Source organism: Pristiophorus japonicus, chromosome 12 (genome assembly GCF_044704955.1).
Source record: "Pristiophorus japonicus isolate sPriJap1 chromosome 12, sPriJap1.hap1, whole genome shotgun sequence".
NCBI classification, from domain to species: Eukaryota; Metazoa; Chordata; class Chondrichthyes; family Pristiophoridae; genus Pristiophorus; species Pristiophorus japonicus.
This window is the reverse complement of record NC_091988.1, coordinates 144,318,274-144,339,242: the sequence shown is the minus strand read 5'-3', so window position 1 is coordinate 144,339,242 and position 20,969 is coordinate 144,318,274. Positions and strand designations below refer to the sequence as shown.

The following is a 20,969-nucleotide window of genomic DNA, read 5'->3' as shown; positions in this document are numbered from 1 at the left end:
TACATTGATGAATGGCAGTCACAGCTGAGGAGATTGGTAGAGCAACCAAACGTGACCCAGTTATGTCAAAGGTGTATGATTACATATCAAATGGCTGGCCAAACCAGGTATCAGAGGAAGATATTCATCCATACTTCATTCGTAGGAATGGATTATCAGTGGATAAAGATTGTATCATATGGGATGCAAGAGTGGTTATTCCAAATAAGTTCAAGTCCAAATGTGTTAGGAGATCTTCATGTCCAGCACCTGGGAATGTGGTCAACCAAGAGTTTTGCATGCAGTTACTTATGGCGGCCAGGTTTAGATAAAGAAATAGAGTATGTCATTATTCAGTGTACAACATTGCAATTGGTAAGCAAGAAACCACCATTACTGCCACAGAAATGGCCTCCCAGGGTGTGGCAAAGGTTACATGTAGATTTTGCTGAGCTAGAAGGACAACAATTGTTCATTATGATTGATAGCCATTCGAAGTGAGTAGAGGTGTTTCCGATGAGGAAAATAACAAGTAAAACACTAGATAATTTGTGAAGATTATTTTCTTCATATAGCCTCCCAGAAGAAATTGTGTCTGATAATGGGCCACTATTTTGTTCAGAAGAATTTGCACAGTTCATGAGCAGAAATGGTGTGTAACATACCAAGGTTCAATCATACAACCCCTGCTTCAGATGGTGCAACAGAACGCACAGTACAAATTGTAAAACATGCTCTAAGCAAATGTTGGATCCAAATCCAAAGAAACATCAGTTGTCGTTGGATCACACATTGGCAAATTTTCTAATTACTTATCATAATACTCCTCATACAACTACTGGTAGAACACCAGCAGAGTTGTTTCTCAAACGACAGCCACAAACCAAGTTCTTGTTGTTAAAGCCAAACTTGACACAATCAGTAGAAGAGAAACAATTAAGACAGAAGGAGAATCATGATAAAAGTAGAGCAAGAGAGACAAGTATGAAATTGAATCAGAAGGTTATTCACTCTCACCATCACTATGAATGGTTACCAGGAAGAGTCGTGAAGATATGTGACCCTCGCACATATTTTGTCAACAGGTTTGATCATGGAACAGTTAGGTTTGTTCAAAATTTATCTACAGATGTGGAAGGAGTTGAAAATGGGAAAGATTTGATTATTTCTGATGAAGCAGATAGTCTTGTTACAAGTAGAGTACCATTAGCAAATCCTCCATCAGATGTACTAAAAGTCCAAGTGAAAGTCAGAAATTAAGTCCGAGTCCGAGTCAGGCAGACAAACAGTCTGAAGTTGTAGAGAGTCAAAATGTAGATCAAGGGTTGTCCTACGAGTCTAAGTTTGACACTATGTTTGGAAGGCTCTGTTCAAGAGCGAAGGTATCCTCTTTGAAACAGAAAACAAGTGGTTAAGTTTGATTTGGAGATATGGCAAAAAAAGTTCATATCTTTTGTTATGTATAACCATGGATGTTGTATGATGATTATTTTGTTATGATTACTTTTTCATTAAGGGGGGAGAAGTGTAACATAGAGCTCCCCCTAGTGGACGTGGACTACTGTGGTATTACAACTACTGATATAAATACAATAAAGGGTCATGAAAAGTTCCTGTAGAGCCATCTTTTGTATGTGTGAGTTTGTGTTGTAGTACAGAATATATCAGTTATACAGGCAGAGGATAAGCTTCCTCAACATGACTGAGCAGCAGTGCCAAAGGAGGCTCATGCTATCATGCCAGGTCATCGCAGACATTTGCACATCGCTCGAGCAAGGCCAGCAGCCTAGAGGAGCAGGTGGACACATCTTGCCAGTGACTGTTAAAGTCTCCAGCACCCTCAACGTCTTCTTGCAGCAGACATTTGTGACATCTCGCAGTCGGTCTCCCACAGGTGCACCACACAGGTCACTGATGCCCTCTTTGATAAATTAGCCAATTATATTAACTTTGCCACTGATGAAGCCAGTGTTACTGAGTGGGCGCTCGGCTTTGCCACTCTGCCTGGTTTGCCAGGGGTGCAGGGTGTCATTGACTGTACACATGTGGCCATCAAGGCATGCCATCATGTCCCAGGAGTCTTTGTCTATCACAAGGGCTTCCACTCCCTCACTGTGCAGGACGATCATCATGCATGTGTGTGTCAAATTCCCTGGCATTTGCCATGACTATCGCCCTTCACCAGTCCACCCTTCCTCAGCTCTTCGCTCCTCCAGACTTTCCACCATGACACCAAATTTGCAGCAAGCTTATGTTCTACAAGGCAGTAGTGATACCTGCCCTCCTATATGGCTCAGAGACGTGGATTATATATAGCAGACATCTCAAAGTGCTGGAGAAGTACCAGCAGTGATGCATCTGCAAGATCCTGCAAATCCACAGCGAGGATAGACGCATCAACATCAGTGTTCTTGCGCAGGCCAACATCCCAGCACTAAAGCACTGACCACACTCGACCCGACACGAGACTCCCTAAGCAAGCGCTCTACTCGGAACTCCTACACAGCAACGAGCCCGAGATGGGCAGAGAAAATATTTCAACGACACCCTCAAAGTCTTCTTGGTAAAGTGCAACATCCCCACCAGCACCTGGGAATCCCTGGCCCAAGACCTCCTAAAGTGGAGGAAGACCATCCGGGAGGGAGCTCAGCATCTCGAGTCTTGTTGCCGAAAGCATGCAGAAATCAAGCGCAGACAGCGGAAGCAGCGTGCGGCAAACCAGACTCCCCACCCACCCTTTCCTTCAACCACTGTCTGCCCCACCTGTGACAGAGACTCTAATTCCCGCTTTGGACTTTACAGCCACCTGAGAACTCACTTTCAGAGTGGAAGCAAGTCTTCCTCAATTTCGAGGGACTGCCTATGATGTTGTTGATGATGACCAGCCAGAAGCTCCAGAATTGTTATGATCTGCTACGCCCTGCACAACATAGCGCAGCAGCGAATATTAGTGTTGCATGAGGAGCAAGGTACTGAACACACAGTCTCTTCAGAGGAGAAGGAGCAGGGGGATGAGTAGGAGGATCAGCAGCTGGAGGCCGAGGAGGAGCTGGAGCTGGAGGAACCTGCGGCCCAGGTCCCATCAGCACCCGAGCACAATGCTGCCCGGGAAGCCAGGGATGGCCTCATAATGGCCAGATTTATTTAACTTTACTCAGCGCACCCATATGACTGCTACATGCTGCGCCAGGTTGGCACCACCCCACAGCAATACCATAATGGATCCCTACAATGACCAAATCATTCCTTTCAATTGACCACCATTGCTGCAGTTAACGTTATGTCTCATCATTCACTGCAACTCACTAAGCCACTTCCAAAGGTACACACAAATTTGTTCTAGTCTGGAAATTGGTGAAAATAAAGATTTTTATGGTTGACCACATTAATGGTACCCTGACATTCGCATTAAATAAAACACCCAAGTGGCTACCCTTGTGATTTGTGACAGACTGGGAGGCTCCTCTGAGGAGTTGGTGTCCTCGTTCTCCTGGATAGTGGGCGGGGCTCTTGAGTGAGTGTGAGGGGTGACTAGTAAGATGGGGATGTGATCCTGTAGATAGAGAGGGATAGGTGGACATGCAAGGTATGTTGGTGTGAGTAAGGATGTGCAGGAGTAGGGTTGGAAGGCAGAGTGATGAGGAGGCACAGCAGGATAAAGTTGAGTGTGGCTTTCTACTCACCTTTCCTGATCTAATGAGATAATTGAAACATTTCTGGCACTGCACCCAGGTCCTCCTGAACACATCCCTCCTCTGCCACTTGGAGCCAGGTACTTTTTGTCTCTTTTAGGGAGTTCTCTTTCGCCCAAAGGGAAGAGGAGCTACCTGCGTGCTTTGACTCCCTCCACAAGGATACTGTCAAGTATTCAGCTATCAGTGTAACCCATGTATAAGCTGACCTAAGTTGTACACCTTGAGAACATTGACCACAAGGGGGTGAACTTGTGGGAGACACTCCGAAACTGGACTTTCAGGTATAAAAGGGGAAAGCTCCACCCACCTTCATCACTTGAGGTCTTGGTAATAAAGGTAACTGGTCACAGAGTGACCTTCTCTCAAGTATGGGCCTCGTGTGCATTTATACTGTATAGTAAGGACATATCAGATATGGAGGGAGTAATCGGAGAACCTGGGTGCAGTCCTCACCCTCTGTGCAGTCATGTCTCCAAGTGTTTGGAGCAATCAAACCCTTCAGTGCAGTGACTACACATTCCAGATCGAACCTCCAGATGCAATGTGGCCATGGCTCCTTGAAAAATCACATTATCAATGATGTCTTCAGACCCCCACCATTTAATAGGGCCAGGTAATGCTTAATGCAGGGTGGGCTTAATAGGCCCCATTATCGCAACGCTGATTTCTGCAGCGTGATGGAAGCAAAAACAGAGTCGTGATCCGCCACGCTGACCACCTGCATCCGAGCCACCCAGGTAAAGAAAATTCAGGCCTTTAGTTCTGAGGAGATATTGAAAAACTGTTTTATTTTCTTCGAAGGTTAAGAAATACACAGAAGTTACAACACAGAAACTGGCCATCCGGCCCACTCCGTCTGTGTCACTGTTTACCCTACACTGAAACAAATAGGTCTCATCATATATACATACCCTGTTCCGACATCCCTTCAACTTCTTTTCCTTCATCCACCTATCCAGTCTAATCTTGAATATAGAAATAGGACTGGACTTTCCACTTGAGATCGCTGGGCTATTGCCCATTTATCGGCCAAAAAGGCAGGCTATCGCTCATTTCGTTTTAAAAGTGGAAAGTTGGGACGGAACATCGGCAAAAAATTGCCGGCCCAACTTTCATGTCACATCGCCGAGGTGATCACTGAGGTGATTGCCCACACATCGCCCAGCGCAATTTTCGGCATATCAGCCACACACTGTGCGTATATCGCCCTGAAAGCACCTTTACAGGATGCGGAGGTGTTTCGTAACCGAAAGATGATTCTACTCCCTGAATGTGCAGCTCGTTGTCGATCACAACCAAATAATCATGGCAGTAAATGCTAAATTTCCAGGCAGCATCCATGATGCGCACATCGTGCTTGAGAGCGCTATCTCTGATCTGTTTAACAGTCAGCCGCAAGGTCATGGTTGGGTGCTGGGGGATAAAGGATATGGCCTTGGCAGCTGGCTCATGATCCTCCCCTACGTAATCCCGAGACGGAAGCCAAGAAGTATTACAACGAAAGCCACATAGCCATCTGCAATATCATCGAAAAGACAATTGGAGTGCTGAAGCAGCGCTTCAGATGCCTGGACCACTCTGGAGGCAGCCTATAATACACCACCCTGACCAGGTCGCTGAGTTTATTGTGGTGTGCTGTATGTTGCATAACCTAGCTATAAGGAGAGGACAACAATTGTCAGATGGGACTGCTGGTCCACCTCAGGAAGGAGTGGAGGTGGAAGAGGCAGATGAGGAGGAGGAGGAGGAGGAGGCTGGTGAGGACCTCGGGGAGGACAATCAGCCTGGCGATGAATCCATGTCCCCCACCCGCAAAACTGGAAAAACCCCGTGGCGGCAAAGCTGTTGTGCCAGCAGCTCATAAATGAATGCTTTGCATGAACTTACATTGGGGACAGTCAAAGTTACAGTTACAGAAAGACAACAGTTGCAATTGCATTATGTTTCATCCTTGCCTGGTCTGGCCAACTGTTTTCCAACAGTTGTATTCACGTTTTACCTTACCTTACGTTATTAGAAGACACTGCACAACAATTGTAAAGTGAAATAAATTTTTTTAATGATTTAACAAAATTTAAGAATATTTTAACTGCAACACCTACCCCCCCACCAGCGCCCCCTACCCCCACCCCACCCCAACGTGAACCAACAATAAATGTAAAAAACAACAATGAACAATATAACAACAACAGTAAAACAACAATAAAGCACCCCCCGCCTTACCTGCGGCTACGTTTCCCACCAGGTTCTTTACCCCACCGTGTCTTAACTTTACCCACACTCGTTTTGGTCCCCTGGTACAGAGACGAGTCTGGCATGCAGCAGGCGACGGCAAAATTCCCTGCCGTGTGCACGGGGGGGGGGGGGGGGGGGGGGGGGAAGACATTCTTGTGGAATCACCTCCTGAGTCAGAAGGAAGTGCTTCCTCCTGACTCGCTTGTGTGCTGGTGCTGGTGGTATGTACAACGGCACCTTGGAGTGCAGTGCCGTGTCCAGTCACTGTCGCATGCCACAAGGCATCGACGGAGGCGCTCTGCGCACGCATCTCCCGGATTATCTGCTGTATATCCTCTGAATTGCGAGCAGACACCCGGGACATGTCCCTCGCATATACCACAAACGCCTGGAGGATCTCGCGACTTATTGCGACACTCTCCCTGCACAGTCTGGTCAAGTTCTCGATACAATTGGCCAGAGGAGACATGTGCTGACCTCGCTGACGCGACCTCCGTGGGGTCGGTGTGAGCACTAACATCTGCCTTGGCGTCACCGGCTGCAAGCCGTTTTCTCCCGCTACCTCTTCTGTCGAAGCTGACGTTATGGCTGTAGATCCCACAGGTGATTGTTCCATCGGAGCGATGCTAGGAACATCCTCCTCCGTTTCCAAGACTTCCTCCTCCTCCTGCTCCATTGTCTGTCCATCATCCTCATCGTGTTCCTCCTTCTCCCCACCCGTGGTGAGGACCACAGTCAAAGTTGTAGGTCGAGGTTCCGGTCATGCCTCGCTGCGCATGGGTGTTGTTTGACCTGCAAAATACAATTGAGCTTATTAGAGTAGAAGGGTACACATTCTTGCACTGCGCTGGCATATGAAGGCAGGAGCAGCAGTACTACAATAAATGAGACCAAGAGACGTTACATAATAACGCATCACATGGTAATACATATGGCTTAAATCCAAAGCAACCTGGCTGTTCCAGTGCTTCCGGCACTGGTCAGATCCCCTGGCCTCATGGGATGCAGACGAGACTACGTTGGCGATCACGCCCCATATTTTTCTGTAAACCCGGGGTGGAGGTTTCTCACACCCACCCCAGGTTATTTGGGCCCACCAGGAGTGCACCTCAGCGACTAGGACCTCGTTCGCCTCATCAGAGAACAGTTTGGCCCTCCTCCTCCCCCCCTCCACATCTTGCAAGCTATGATCAGAATCAGACATTTGAAACTGCTCTTTTTCTCTATTATTTTTACTCAAACTGCTCTTTCTCTCTCTCTTCTCTCTCCTCTCTGTCTCTGCCTTCCTCCTCTCTCTCTACGCTTCCCTTTGCCTTCTGCGCATGTGTGGATGACCCGACCTCCCGAATCGCAGGAAAAGCTGTTTACAAAAAAAAAAGCATTCACAGAAGGTTGTTGCAAGGGAAGCCTTGCCTTCCACATCGCTGAGGCCCATTTCACATTGCTGGGCTATCGTCCCCAAAAAGCTGAAAGTCGCGATGCCAAAAATGGGCGATATTGCAGCGATCATGAAGGCTGAAACATCGCTCAGCTGGAACATCACCCATTTTTTTGGGCACTAGTGATCTAAGTGGAAAGTCTAGCCCTACTTTAGTGGAATTTACTTTAGTTCCTTAAAGTAAATTCCATGCCCCAATGATTGTCATTGAGGATATTTCACCTATCCTCTGTTCTAATCACTTGCGTTTAATCTTGTATCTCTGCCCTCTTATTCATGACCACTAAGCTACTGGAAGCAGTCTGTTTCTATCTAACCTGTCCCATCCTTACATAATTTGAAACACTTCTATTATATCGTACCAAAATCTGGGCTGTTCAAACGATAAAAAAATCCAAGTTTTCCAAGTCTTTCTTCATATTTGTATTTCCTGATTGGAGATGAATCTGTGTTGCACCCTGTCTAAAATCTCAATTTCCTTCCTGTAATATGAAATCCAATGCCTGGAATTTTGCCGGTGCTGAGAGGGTGGGTTCGGAGGTGGGCCCGCTGTCAAAATAGAAAAGATTGACAGCGTGATGGCAGCCCGCTATCAACCCACCTCCACATAAGTTTCCCAAGTGGCGGCTCTGTAAGCATTTTACAGAACCAACACCAAGCAGCGGGGGAGGCAGTCGACATCATTAACAGCTTGTTAAAAGGTATATAAACAGCATTTTACCATGTACTTACCATTTTTCCAGCTTTTTGACGAGTTTCACGGTGCTCGGGAATCACGTCAGCTAAGTAGGTCAGGTTTACAATGTCTCTCCATTCTTCTGAATAGGAGATAGCTATAAATGTGGTATAAAAGCTACCATTTCATAGCTGTTCACTTTCCAATCTTAGAAGTTGGAGCCTTTATGATTTGGAAGACACTTTTGAACTTTATGTAGTTTGGAAGTGTTTGGAGTAAACTCTCTATCCATTGTCACCTCCTTGGAGTAACCTCTCTCATCAGTGACAGATCGCTTCTGTCATCTCAACTTCAGCTGCCATCTATTCCATCAACATCAGTGCCCTTGAAAAAAATCTCACCTTCGTCCTCAGAATCTCACCACGATCATCCCCAACACCAACACCACAAGGCACCGCAGCATCACCAAGCACACCAACAACATCAACCTTCTTCGCAATCACCTAATGCTGCACAGGACACAGGTAATCTACACCTGACGACATTGCTGCTCGGGAGGTCAGGAACTGCCTCACGATAAGCAGATTTGCTTTACTTGATGCTGTGCACCGATTGCCACATGATGCACCTGGTTGGCTCCACCCCATACCAGCACCCTAAAGCATCCTTGCAAAGCCCAAGCCATTCCCTTTCACTCTCATCACCATTGTTATGTCTCACGATTCACTACAATTCACTGAGCCACTTCCAAAGGTACACACAAATCTGTCCAAGAAGACAAAGTGTTGAAAATAAAGATTTTAATGTTTGACAACACATTAACGGAAACTTTACATGAACATTGGCTAAAAGACCCAAGTCCCTACACTTATGTGATGTTAGTTGGTACTATTGGACAAGGATGAGGATAAGTGTGAGGAGTGGCTCGTGAGATGGGGGTGTGATAATGTAGATAGAGAGAGAGGGATGGGTGGAGATGCAAGGTAAATTGGTGTGAGTAGGATGTGCAGGAGTAGGGTAGGGAAGGCAGAGTGATGTGGATGTGATGAGAGGCACAGCAGAATGAGGTTAAGTGTTGCTTTGAAGTAACCTTTCGTAATCTGAGATCATTGAAAGATTTGCGCCACTGCAGCCAAGTCCTCCTGATGACATCCCTGCTTGTGCCCTGCTGTGCAATGTGCAACCTAGCTGCATTGGTCTCCTTGGGAGGTCTCTTCCACCCATTGGAAGGGAAGAGAAGCATATGAGGGAGACATGAGAGAGCATGGGTGCAGCCGTGCAACTTTGTGCAATGCTTGTCAGTGTTTGCAGCACCTTATTGCTGTAGAACACTGACAGCACAACTGTCAAAATCAATGTGGACATGGTCCCTTTAAGGGAAACCGGCTGATGACGTGTTATCAAATGACATAATCAGATCCGCTTCCTTTTAATTGGCCAGGAACCACGCAGGACAGACTTAACAAGCCCCATCAACGTAAAATTCTTTTCACAAAACAGGATAAATCCAGGAATAGAGTCGCATCCCACCACCTTCCTCCGCTGCACTGGATCCGCCTTGGTAGGAGAAATCACGGCCAATACTTTGTACAATACTCTAACTGATGTCTCACTAATACCTCTTGGCTTTTATACTCTACACCTCGAGATAAAACCTAGCATTTGTTCAGTTTTTTTTTACACCGTTATCAACTTGAGCTGCTGCTGCCTTTAATGTTCTGTACCTGTATCTTCAAGCCAAATTTGCTGACGATACAAAGATAGGTGGTAAAGTAAGCTGTGAGGAGGCCATAAAGGAGCCGAAGTTGCCCCCCCACCCCACCCACCTGCTGGAAACGTGGCGTACTTACCCTGTTTCAGTTGTTTTTGATGGATGCGGTGGCCTCTTGAGCGAAATTTTGCTCATTGGCCTTTTTTTTCCAGCGGCCCGGAAATTATAATGGGGGCGGAAGTGCGGCGGTAAGGAGAAGCTTGCACACTAGAGGTGTGAAAGTCGGGGTGGGAAGAGTGCCACCGCTGTCACTCATCAGCATAGCGTTGATGAGATAATTGTGCTAGCAAATCACCATATCTCTCCCTTTCACTTAAAGGTGGCAGCTGAAGGAGATGGAGTTGGCTGACAGAGAATTGGAAGTGTCAGAATGGAGTCCACCCTGTTTTACAGACGCCTCCCTGGATGTGCTGTTGGGGGTTGTGAGGAGTAGCAGAGAGATACTCTTCCCTAACAACAGGAAGAAGAAGCCTGCAGCTGAAACCAAGAGGGCATGGTTGGAGGTAGCAGAAGAGGTCAGCAGCAGAAGCGTAGTGGCATGCTCCTGGATTCAGTGTAGGAAGCGGTTTAAAGATCTAACAGGTTAGGGAAGGCAAGTACAGTGGCACATTCACCTACATCCCTCTCCAAGGTCTGCTCAGCTGGACACAGTTGCTGTACAATGGGGGCTGTCGATGAAAAAGACAATCATTGAACAGCAGCAGATAATGTGTGATGCAGTGACAGGCCTTCAAAAGTAGACTCGCCACAATTGCAGAGAGAATGGAGGAGTCTGCCTCATACATTAGTGGACAAAGTGGCCAGCGCTGTGGAACATCAAATGAGTCATGCACGCTTTAACCACCGTCATGCAGACTCTGGATGTCAACATGTCTGCTATCTTAAATAGGTTAACAGATACCGTAGTCTTGGCCTTACAGAGCCCCACTGATCTGAACCAAAGTGTTCTCCAGCAAAGTGGTAGCAGTGAATTGCAGTTGGGCCATGAGAGGGATGATGGCAAAAGGGGACATGGAAGTGGAGACTTCACCCAAAATGCTTCGACCATTCTGACTTCACCGACTGCCCCACCTCCCCCCCACCCCAGTAAGTAGCCCACATGCTGCCTCGTCTCAGAATAGTCAAGTCTGCCCCTGCACAGGTGCAGGTGGAGCAGTCTTTGGCGGGGCCCTCATGGGCTCCAAAACCCAGAGTACATCGGCCAAGAGGGTGGGAGGGGGAGAGAGTGGGAGGGGAGAGAGGGAGAGTGAATGAGAGGGGGAGTGTGAGCAAGTCCTCCTCTTCTTCCCTCACCCCCCCCCCTTCTCCCCTCAGGAAGATCTTCAATGTCAAGAGCCCCTCATGATGGCCAAATTGTGCAGCATGCAGCACACGGCAGTGAACTGACTGACATGGTGAGGGGTGTGTTGCAGGTAGCCTCCAGAGTGGTCCAGGCATTGGACACGCTGCTTCAGTATGCCAATTGTCCGCTCTATGATGTTCCGTGTCATTTTGTGCGACATGTTGTACCGACGCTCTGGCTCAGTGTGGGGATTGTGTAGGGGGGGGGGGGGGGGGGTCATAAGCCAAATGGGGAGCCCGTACCCTTTGTCTCCAAGCAACTAGCAGTGCCCTTCTGGCAGCTCCTGAAACATAGAAACATAAAAACATAGAAAATAGATGCAGGAGTAGGCCATTCGGTCCTTCGAGCCTGCACCACCATTCAATATGATCATGGCTGATCATGCACTTCAGTACCCCATTCCTGCTTTCTCTCCATACCCCTTGATCCCTTTAGCCGTAAGGGCCACATCTAACTCCTTTTTGAATATATCTAACGAACTGGCCTCAATAACTTTCTGTGATAGAGAATTCCACATGCTCACAACTCTCCGAGTGAAGAAGTTTCTCCTCATCGCGGTCCCCTTATCCTTAGACTGTGACCCCTGGTTCTGGACTTCCCCAATATCGGGAACATTCTTCCTGCATCTAACCTGTCCAATCCCGTCAGAATTTTATATGTTTCTATGAGATCCCCTCTCATTCTTCTAAATTGCATTGAATGTAAGCCTAGTCGATCCAGTCTTTCTTCATATATCAGTCCTGTCATCCCAGGAATCAGTCTGGTGAACCTTTGCTGCACTCCCTCAATAGCAAGAATGTCCTTCCTCAGATTAGCAGACCAAAACTGTACACAATATTCAAGGTGTGGCCTCACCAAGGCCCTGTACAACTGTAGTAAGACCTCCCTCCTATAAACAAATCCTCTCGCTATGAAGGCCAACATGCCATTTGCCTTCTTCACCGCCTGCTCTACCTGTATGCCAACTGTATGAAACACGGTAGATATAATGCTCTTGGGTGGGATTGAAAGTGTCATGGATACTAGCTAGGTATTTGGCATCCACTTCTATGATCTGATGCAGATCGTCGCACACGAGCTGTACATTTAGGGAATGGAACCCTTTCCTGTTGCGATAAACCTCAGAGTCGTCCAAAGGTGCTCTCAAGGCGATGTGGGTACAGTCAATCGCACCCTGTACCTTTGGGAAGCCAGCAATTCTGGAGAACCCCACAGCCCTGTCTCGCTTTGCCTGCATGGTCATAGGGAAATTGATGAACTGGTCCCTTTTGGCATACAGTGCAGCAGTCACCTATCGAATGCAGCAATGTGTGGCGTGCTGCTAGATGCAGCATATGTCCCCAGTTGGCTGAAATGAGCCAGAAGCATAGAAAACAAGTGCTGCACTGACCTTCACTTCCACAGGTAGGACAGTCCTCCTGCCACTAACCTGATTAGCTGGCAGATCTCGGTGATACCTCCTTTCTAAATCACAGCCTGCGAATGGAGTCTGCCTTACTCAGGAGTAGGTATGAGCGCCTGTTCCTGTAGGTTCGATCAGGGTATGGCCACCTCCCCATTAATGCCCGAGCGATCTGGTTTGTGCGACGATGGTGTCGTCGTAGCCATCACCTCCACGTCATGCACGTAAACCAACCTTACTACATGAGGCATAGTAAAATATGCACCCATAATTATTATTCTTAAACCTTGTTATTCTTGTTAATGTGAGACTTACTGAAGCACAGCACACAAACCTTTGCTGGGTGATGCCCCAGCAGAACAGACCACAACCTGGTCTGCGCGCATGCGCAACAATAAGCTCTGTCTCTATGGAGACGCAACGCACAGAGATTTATGGCACTTTAATTATAGCTTGTGCCGAAATGGCTATGTTTTGCTGCTGTGTTGTGCCATCCCCGATGCACACTTTGGAGAGCATGCCGGCAGGATTACTTCCTTGGCCGGACAGAAACACAAGAGCTCGGCGCTTGGATTTCACCCGCCCCAGGCTTCTTTACAAGCTTCTTTCCCGGGCGGCACACCTCCGACTCGTGCCTGGAGCCCCGTCAGCAGAGATTCAGTGGAGGGGGGGAATCCAAGCGCCGAGCTCCTGTACTTGTGTCTGGCTGAAGGAGCGATCCTGCGGCTGGCCGGCACTCCTCTGACCCGTGCCCAGAGCCCCGTGAGCAAAGATTCAGTGGTCTGGTGGGGTGAAGTCGCAATTTTCCCATTCTCAAAAACATTCTGTGGGAAAAATGAACTTTCCAAGTTATTTTCCGAGTTCCCACTGCAAAAATCAACATGAATTTGTGTTTTAAATTGTCTTCTTCCCTCGCTCCAAAAACTCAAATACACTCAGTGCCGATCTCCTTAAATTAACACAGGTTTTTTCTGATCGGCAATTAAAGGCACTGTGCGCCGCCCTGAAAAAAATTGTTATTATCGAAAATCGGTTAAAGGGCCAAAAACGGCACGGAAATCAGTTTTCAACCAGACCTGCACCAAAAAATCTTGCGTACAATAAACCGACGTTGACAGTCGTCACTGGCATACAAACTTTGAGGAAAATTGCAAAATCATGATTGCTCAAAAAAAGCAGCGGACGCCAAAAAAACGGCGCCCAATGGTGGTGAAAATAGAGCCCTTAGTGTTTGAAATCTAACAGTACTCAATGCTGAGATAAATTTATTCAATTTCCAATCTCGTAGCAATTTCCATAGCACTTCCAATAGATGCAATGCACATTTTAACACTGAGGATGTTTAAAAAAAGACTACAGTCAAAAGTAGTTCAACTAAATAATACTGCACGAAATCTAATTATATAGTTTCCTTTCATAAAGGTGAGCAACAGGTAGACAAAATTAAATATTTTTCTTACCTACTAATGCAAACTGACTGTCAATTCCCAGAGTGATCAGCATGCTGAAAAATAATACGGACCATAACGAAGGTATTGGCAGGAGTGCAAGGGCACTGGGGTAGGTTATAAAAACTAAACCAAAACCTAAACCATGGATAAAATTAATATGGTGTAATTAGCAATGTTTAAGAGATACTGTAAACTAATGTTATTTAATTTAAACAGAAATCAGCCCATCAGAAATGTCTGAAATCTTGTTTTGTAGTTTTCATACGATATAACAAAAGTTCAACAATAAATGAACATAAACAAATTACAACATAACTTTACTCTGCACTAAAAAATAATTCGAAAAATATAAATGTTATTGCTTTCCTGATAGCTCATTAAGTTTATCCAGTGATAGCTGAGCCATACATACCAGGAAAATCCAAAGTTTGATCTCCTCTCTGTGCACCTCTAAAAGAGGAGACAAGTTACCCATGTTATAAATGTGAGTAAGTGGACGTTGAATGAGTACAGGATCTGACTCGGCTGCAGCGTGCTATTTGAATAGCTAGCTGACAGTCATAGACAAAACTAACAAATGACCAGTTAGGCAAGGTATCCATGGATAATGGTAACATATAAATATAACTGTTAAGTTCAGAATAACTCCATGAGACTGTTGTAAGCTCAAACCAGTGACCTTGGTCTCTTTAATATAACTCCAAAGTGAGGCAACAGCATGGTGGACTGCCTTTTATACCTGCTTGCTCCAGGGTGCGCAGGTGACCCATCGATCTCCCACAGGTGTGCCCCTTAGTGGCAAGTCTTACACAAAAGTGAGGTTTGCATACATAACATCACTTCCCTCCAAAGTCCTATGTAAAGGTTATTTTCAGGTTGAGGCGATCTGGCACTCTGCGTTCCCGGGTCGATCGCCTGAGTTGAAGTCCTGGCACAGGTGAGTTGATCGGATCATTGCTGCATGGCAGCGCGACTGGTCTGATCGGACTATCGGGCATGGTGGGTTCATCCTCGTGGTTGACAGCGAGGTCAATTACTGGTCGGGTGTGTGTGGGTGGATCATAGATGGTAAAGTCTTCTTCAAATTGTTCTTGGTTGTCCATGGATTGCAGTTTGGTCTGATCCAAGTGCTTTCTGCACGTTTGTCCATTCAACAATTTAACAACAAACACTCTATTCCCCTCCTTGGCAAAGACCGTGCCAGCAATCCATTTGGGACCGTGACCGTAATTTAGAACAAACACCAGATCATTAACCTCAATGTCACGCGATACCAGCACGTGATCGTGGTACATGTTATGCCGCTGCCGCCGGGTTTCTACGTGATCACAGATTCGAGTGGACTAAGGAGAGCCTGGTTTTGAATGCTCTCTTCATTAACAATTTTTCAGGGGGAACCCCGGTGAGTGAGTGGGACGCATCTGGTAGCTGAGCAGGACCCGAGATAACCGGGACCACAAGGAGTCATCTGTTATGCATTTCAAGCTCTGCTTGATGGTTTCGACTGCTATTCTGCTTGACCATTGGACGCGGGCTTAAATGGGGTATGAACTCGTTGAATTCCAAGCTGGTAAAACATGGTCCATTGTCACTAGCAAGGACGTCGGGCAAACCATGCGTGGTGAACATGGCCCTGAGGATTTCAATGGTGGCAGTGGACATACGTGATGACATTATTACACATTCAATCCATTTGAAATAAGCGTCTACTGCTACTAGAAACAGCTTTCCTAGAAAAGGGCCAGCAAAATCTACGTGGACCCTGCACCACGGTTTGGAGGGCCATGACCACAGGCTCAGAGGGGCCTCCCTGGGTGTGTTGCTCAACTGTGAGCAAGTGTTGCATTGGTGTACACATGACACCAATTCGGAGTCAATGCCAGGCCACCAAACGTGCGACCTGGCGATAGTCTTCATCGTGACTATGCCTGGGTGGGTACTGTGTAGGTTACGCATAAACGTTTCCCTGCATTTCTTTCGCAAAACCACGCGATTCCCCCATAGGAGACAATCTGATTGGATGGACAGTTCATCCTTACACTGGTGAAACGGCTTAATTTCATCTTGCATTTCCCCGGGAACCGCCGACCAGTTCCCATTGAGGATGCAGCATTTTACTAGTGATAGCACAGGGTCTTGGCTAGTCCAGGTTCTGATCTGTTGAGCCGTGACGGGTGACCCCTCGCTCTCAAAAGCATCAATTACCAGAAGCAAGTCTGCGGGTTGTGCCATTTTCACCTTGGTGGTGGGCAATGGCAGCCGACTGAGGGCATCAGCGCAGTTCTCAGTGCCTGGTCTGTGGCGGATTACATAGCCATATGCAGACAATGTTAGCGCCCATCTTTGGATGCGGGATGAAGAATTGGTGTTGATACCTTTGCTTTCTGCGAGCAGTGAAGTAAACAGTTTGTGGTCGGTTTCGAGCTCGAACCAGAGACCAAATAGATATTGGTGCACTTTCTGAACACCGTATTCACACACCAATGCTTCTTTCTCAACCATACTGTAGGCTCTTTCAGCCTTGGATAAACTTCTGGATGCATATGCAACCGGTTGCAGTTTGCCCGACACATTTGCTTGCTGCAACACACAACCGACCGCGTACGACGATACATCACAAGCCAGTACTAAACGTTTACATGGTACAAGTAACTCGGTGGAGCATAGTTGGCTTATGGCCTTATTAAAGCCGTCTCTTGAGATTTACTCCAAACCTAGTCGTCACCCTTGCATAGCAATAAATGCAAGGGTTCCAGCAAAGTGCTCAACCCCAGTAGGAAGTTACCAAAATAGTTGAGGAGCCCCAGGAATGAACGCAGCTCCGTCACATTCTGTGGTCTGGGTGCATTCTTGATGAGCTCCATCTTGGACTCCGTAGGTCTGATGCCATCTGCCGCAATCTTTCTGCCCAGAAATTCGACCTCTGGCGCCAGGAAAACACATTTAGAGCGTTTCAGCCTGAGTCCCATTCTGTCCAGTCGCTTTAGAACCTCTTCCAGGTTGTGCAAGTGTTCAGTGGTGTTGCGACCAGTGATCAAGATGTTGTCTTGGAACACCACGGTGGATGGAACCGATTTCAGCAGACTCTCCATGTTCCTCTGGAAGATGGCTGCAGCGGAGCGAATCCCAAAGGGGCATCTGTGGTACACGAACAGTCCTTTGTGTGTGTTGATGCACGTCAATTTCTTTGATGATTCAACCAGCTCCTGTGTCATGTAAGCAGAGGTTAGATCTAGCATGGTGAACAACTTTCCCCCTGCTAGCGTTGCGATTGAGTCCTCCATTTTGGATAGTGGGTACTGGTCCTGTAACGAGACTCAGTTGATCGTTACCTTGTAGCCCCCCACAGATGCTGACCGACCCATCGCTCTTTAGCACCGGCACGATTGGACTAGCCCACTCGTTGATCTCGACTGGCAATATGATTACCTCTCATTGAAGTCTGTCCAGCTCGATCTCGACTTTCTCACATCATATATGGGATTGCTCCGGCCTTGTGATGAACAAGCCGTGCCCCAGGAACAAGATGGATCTGCACCTTGGCGCCTGTGAAGTTGCCTATGCCTGGCTCGAATAACGCCGGGAATTTGTTTAGCACCTTGGTGCACGGGGCGTCATCCACCGAAGACAGTGCTTTGATGTCGTCCCAGTTCCATCGGATCTTTCCTAGCCAGCTTCTGCCAAACAGCTTTGGGCCATCGCCTGGTACAATCCATATTGGTAAATCACGCACCATTCTGTCGTATGATAATTTCACTGCCGCACTGCCGATAACAAGTATGAGTTCTTTGGTGTAAGTGCGCAGCGTTGTGTGAATCAGGCTCATTTTGGCCTCTGTGCCTTGTTGCCCCACAGTTTCTCAAAAGCCTTCTGGCCCACGATTGATTGACTCGCCCCCGTGTCCAATTCCATGGAGACTGGAATGCCATTAAGTTTAACTTTTAACATTATCAGAGGGCTTTTGGTGGTGAAGGTGTGTACCCCATACACTTCCTCTTCATCCTCAGGTTGGGTTGCCTCTCCTGCTCGTTCAGCATGATCTGCGCTGGATCGGTCGACCTCTGCTGACTCTGCCATGTGGTGAGTCAGAGGTCACTTGCACATTCACTGGAGGTGCCCCATTGTTCCACAGCCGTTGCACACATAGTGCTTGAATCGACATTAATGGGCTCTATGACTGCCCCCGCAGCACCAACATGGTGTTAATGGATTCATATTCGCACTCCTATAGCGGCCTCTGAGTCACCCTAGGTCTGGCCTCTGCCGTCATGTGGGCCCTATCATGTACAGTTCTGCCTGCTGAAGGCATTATTTTATGCACAGTACTTACCGGGGAGCTTCAATGCTGTGAAGATACCTGTTTCGTGTTGTCGCTCGTGGATATGAAAGCCTGGGCTATCGTGATGGCCTTGCTCAGATCTAAGGATTTGGCAGACAGCAGTTTGCGAAGAATGACCTCGTGGCCGATTCCAAGCATGAAAAAGTCCCGCAACATTTCCCCCAAAGATCCTGCAAATTCGCACTATCCCGCATGTCGAGGAACCAACTAGAGGGCTGGCCATCCTAGACTGGGTGATGTGTAATGAGAAAGGACTAATTAGTAATCTTGTTGTGCGAGGCCCCTTGGGGAAGAGTGACCATAATATGGTAGAATTCTTTATTAAGATGGAGAGTGACACAGTTAATTCAGAGACTAGAGTCCTGAACTTAAGGAAAGATAACTTAGATGGTATGAGAGGTGAATTGACTCGAATAGACTGGCCTAAAACTTAAAGCGTTGACGGTGGATAGGCAATGGCAAACATTTAAAGATCACATGGATGAACTTCAACAATTGTACATCCCTGTCTGGAGTAAAAAAATAAAATGGGGAAGGTGGCTCAACCGTGGCTAATAAGGGAAATTAAGGATAGTGTTAAAGGAAGAGGCATATAAATTGGCCAGAAAAAGCAGCAAACCTGAGGACTGGGAGAATTTTATAATTCAGCAGAGGAGGACAAAGGGTTTAATTAGGAGGGGGAAAATAAGAGTATGAGAGGAAGAGAAATACTATGGGACCGAGGGTCTAGTGAGAAGGAGGAACTGAAAGAAATCCTTATTAGGCGGGAAATTGTGTTAAAGAAATTGATGGGATTGAAGGCCACTAAATCCCCAGAGCCTGATAGTCTACATCCCAGAGTACTTAAGGAAGTGGTCCTCGAAATAGTGGATGCATTGGTGATCATTTTCCAACAGTTCCTATGGACTGGAGGGTAGCTAATGTAACACCACTTTTTAAGAAAGGAGGGAAAGAGAAAACAGGTAATTATAGACCGGTTAGCCTGACATCAGTAGTGGGGAAAATGTTGGAATCAATTATTAAAGATGTAAGTGACAGGATCAGTCCAAGTCAGCTTGGATTTATGAAAGGGAAATCATAGAAACATAGAAAATAGGTGCAGGAGTAGGCCATTCGGCCCTTTGAGCCTGCACCACCATGCAATATGATCATGGCTGATAATGCACTTCAGTACCCCATTTCTGCTTTCTTTCCATACCCCTTGATCCCTTTTGCCATAAGAGCCACATCTAACTCCCTTTAGAATATATCGATCCAATTGGCCTCAACAACTTTCTGTGGTAGAGAATTCCACATGCTCACAACTCTCTGAGTGAAGAAGTTTCTCCTCATCTCGGTCCTAAATGGCTTACCCCTTATCCTTAGACTGTGACCCCTGGTTCTGGACTTCCTCAACATCGGGAACATTCTTCCTGCATCTAACCTGTCCAATCCCGTCAGAATTTTATATATTTCTATGAGATCCCCTCTTATTCTTCTAAATTCATTGAAAATAAGCCGAGTCGATCGAGTCTTTCTTCCTATGTCAGTCCTGTCATCCCAGACATCAGTCTGGTGAATCTTTGCTCAATAGCAAGAATGTCCTTCCTCAGATTAGGAGACAAAAACTACGCAATATTCAAGGTGCGGCCTCACCAATGCCCTGTGGTGTAATTGGACTTTCAGAAGACTTTTGACAAGGTCCCACACAAGAAATTTGTGTGCAAAATTAAAGCACATGGTATTGTGGGTAATGTATTGATGTGGATAGAGAACTGGTTGGCAGACAGGAAGCAAAGAGTAGGAATAAACGGGTCCGTTTCAGAATGGCAGGCAGTGACTAGTGGGGTACCGTAAGGTTCATTGTTGGGACCCCAGCTATTTACAATATACATTAATGATTTAGACGAAGGAATTGAATGTAATATCTCCAAGTTTGCAGATGACACTAAGCTGGGTGACAATGTGAGCTGTGAGGAGGATTCTAAGAGACTGCAGGGTGACTCGGACAGGTTAAATGAGTGGGCACATGCATGGCAGATGCAGTATAATGTAGATAAATGTGAGGTTATCCATTTTGGTGGCAAAAACAGGAAGGCTTGCTGCTATGAGCTGCATTTGCAAAGTGAATTACTTGAGGATGAATCTATCTCTGCCTGTAACAGTATGGGCACCAAACATGTGCCTCTCATTGCATTCACGATCCACTGTACTGATATTTCTGCCTCTTTGAGACCATGAATAAACACTCGTGTTAGAAAAGTGAAACTCTCCACCAAATGGTAAAGAAATGCAAGCTTTCTCAAACTACATCTCAAAATGTTGCTTTTGGATTATTATTTGATAGCTTATTCCCTGAGAGCAGATGATTTAAGGACACCTATAAAATGTACTCACATTCCTACTCAAATTGAACAGTTGTGAGGGAGAGGTGTTATATTGGAATAGGGATCTTTTATATGGGATGAGAAGACTTAGGAAACAACAGAAATTATATTGCATTAACTACAAAAAATCAGAACTCTGCACCTACTGTGTCCATATCAACTGAGATACAAGGGCTGATTTGCTACCTTGTGGATCTCTACCTCTTTGAAAGTATCCCAACCAGTGTGAGAACACACCAGCCGATCGGGAGATAAAAGCAGCCTGAGTCAGCCGG

The 20,969-nt window shown here is 46.6% G+C and overlaps 1 protein-coding gene across 3 annotated transcripts in view; it reads right to left on the bottom strand.

The window, feature by feature from the left end:
- The window catches only part of LOC139277488 (sodium- and chloride-dependent neutral and basic amino acid transporter B(0+)-like), a 105,919-nt gene that overhangs the window by 37,200 nt on the left and 47,750 nt on the right, over positions 1-20,969 (bottom strand). For 2 of the 3 annotated variants that reach the window (XM_070895996.1, XM_070895998.1), the window contains exon 5: positions 13,999-14,124. The exons of the other annotated variant lie outside the window; for it this stretch is intronic. In XM_070895996.1, coding sequence (XP_070752097.1) covers positions 13,999-14,124 — 126 coding nt within the window. The remainder of the gene's footprint in view (positions 1-13,998; positions 14,125-20,969) is intronic. 3 annotated transcript variants of the gene reach the window in all.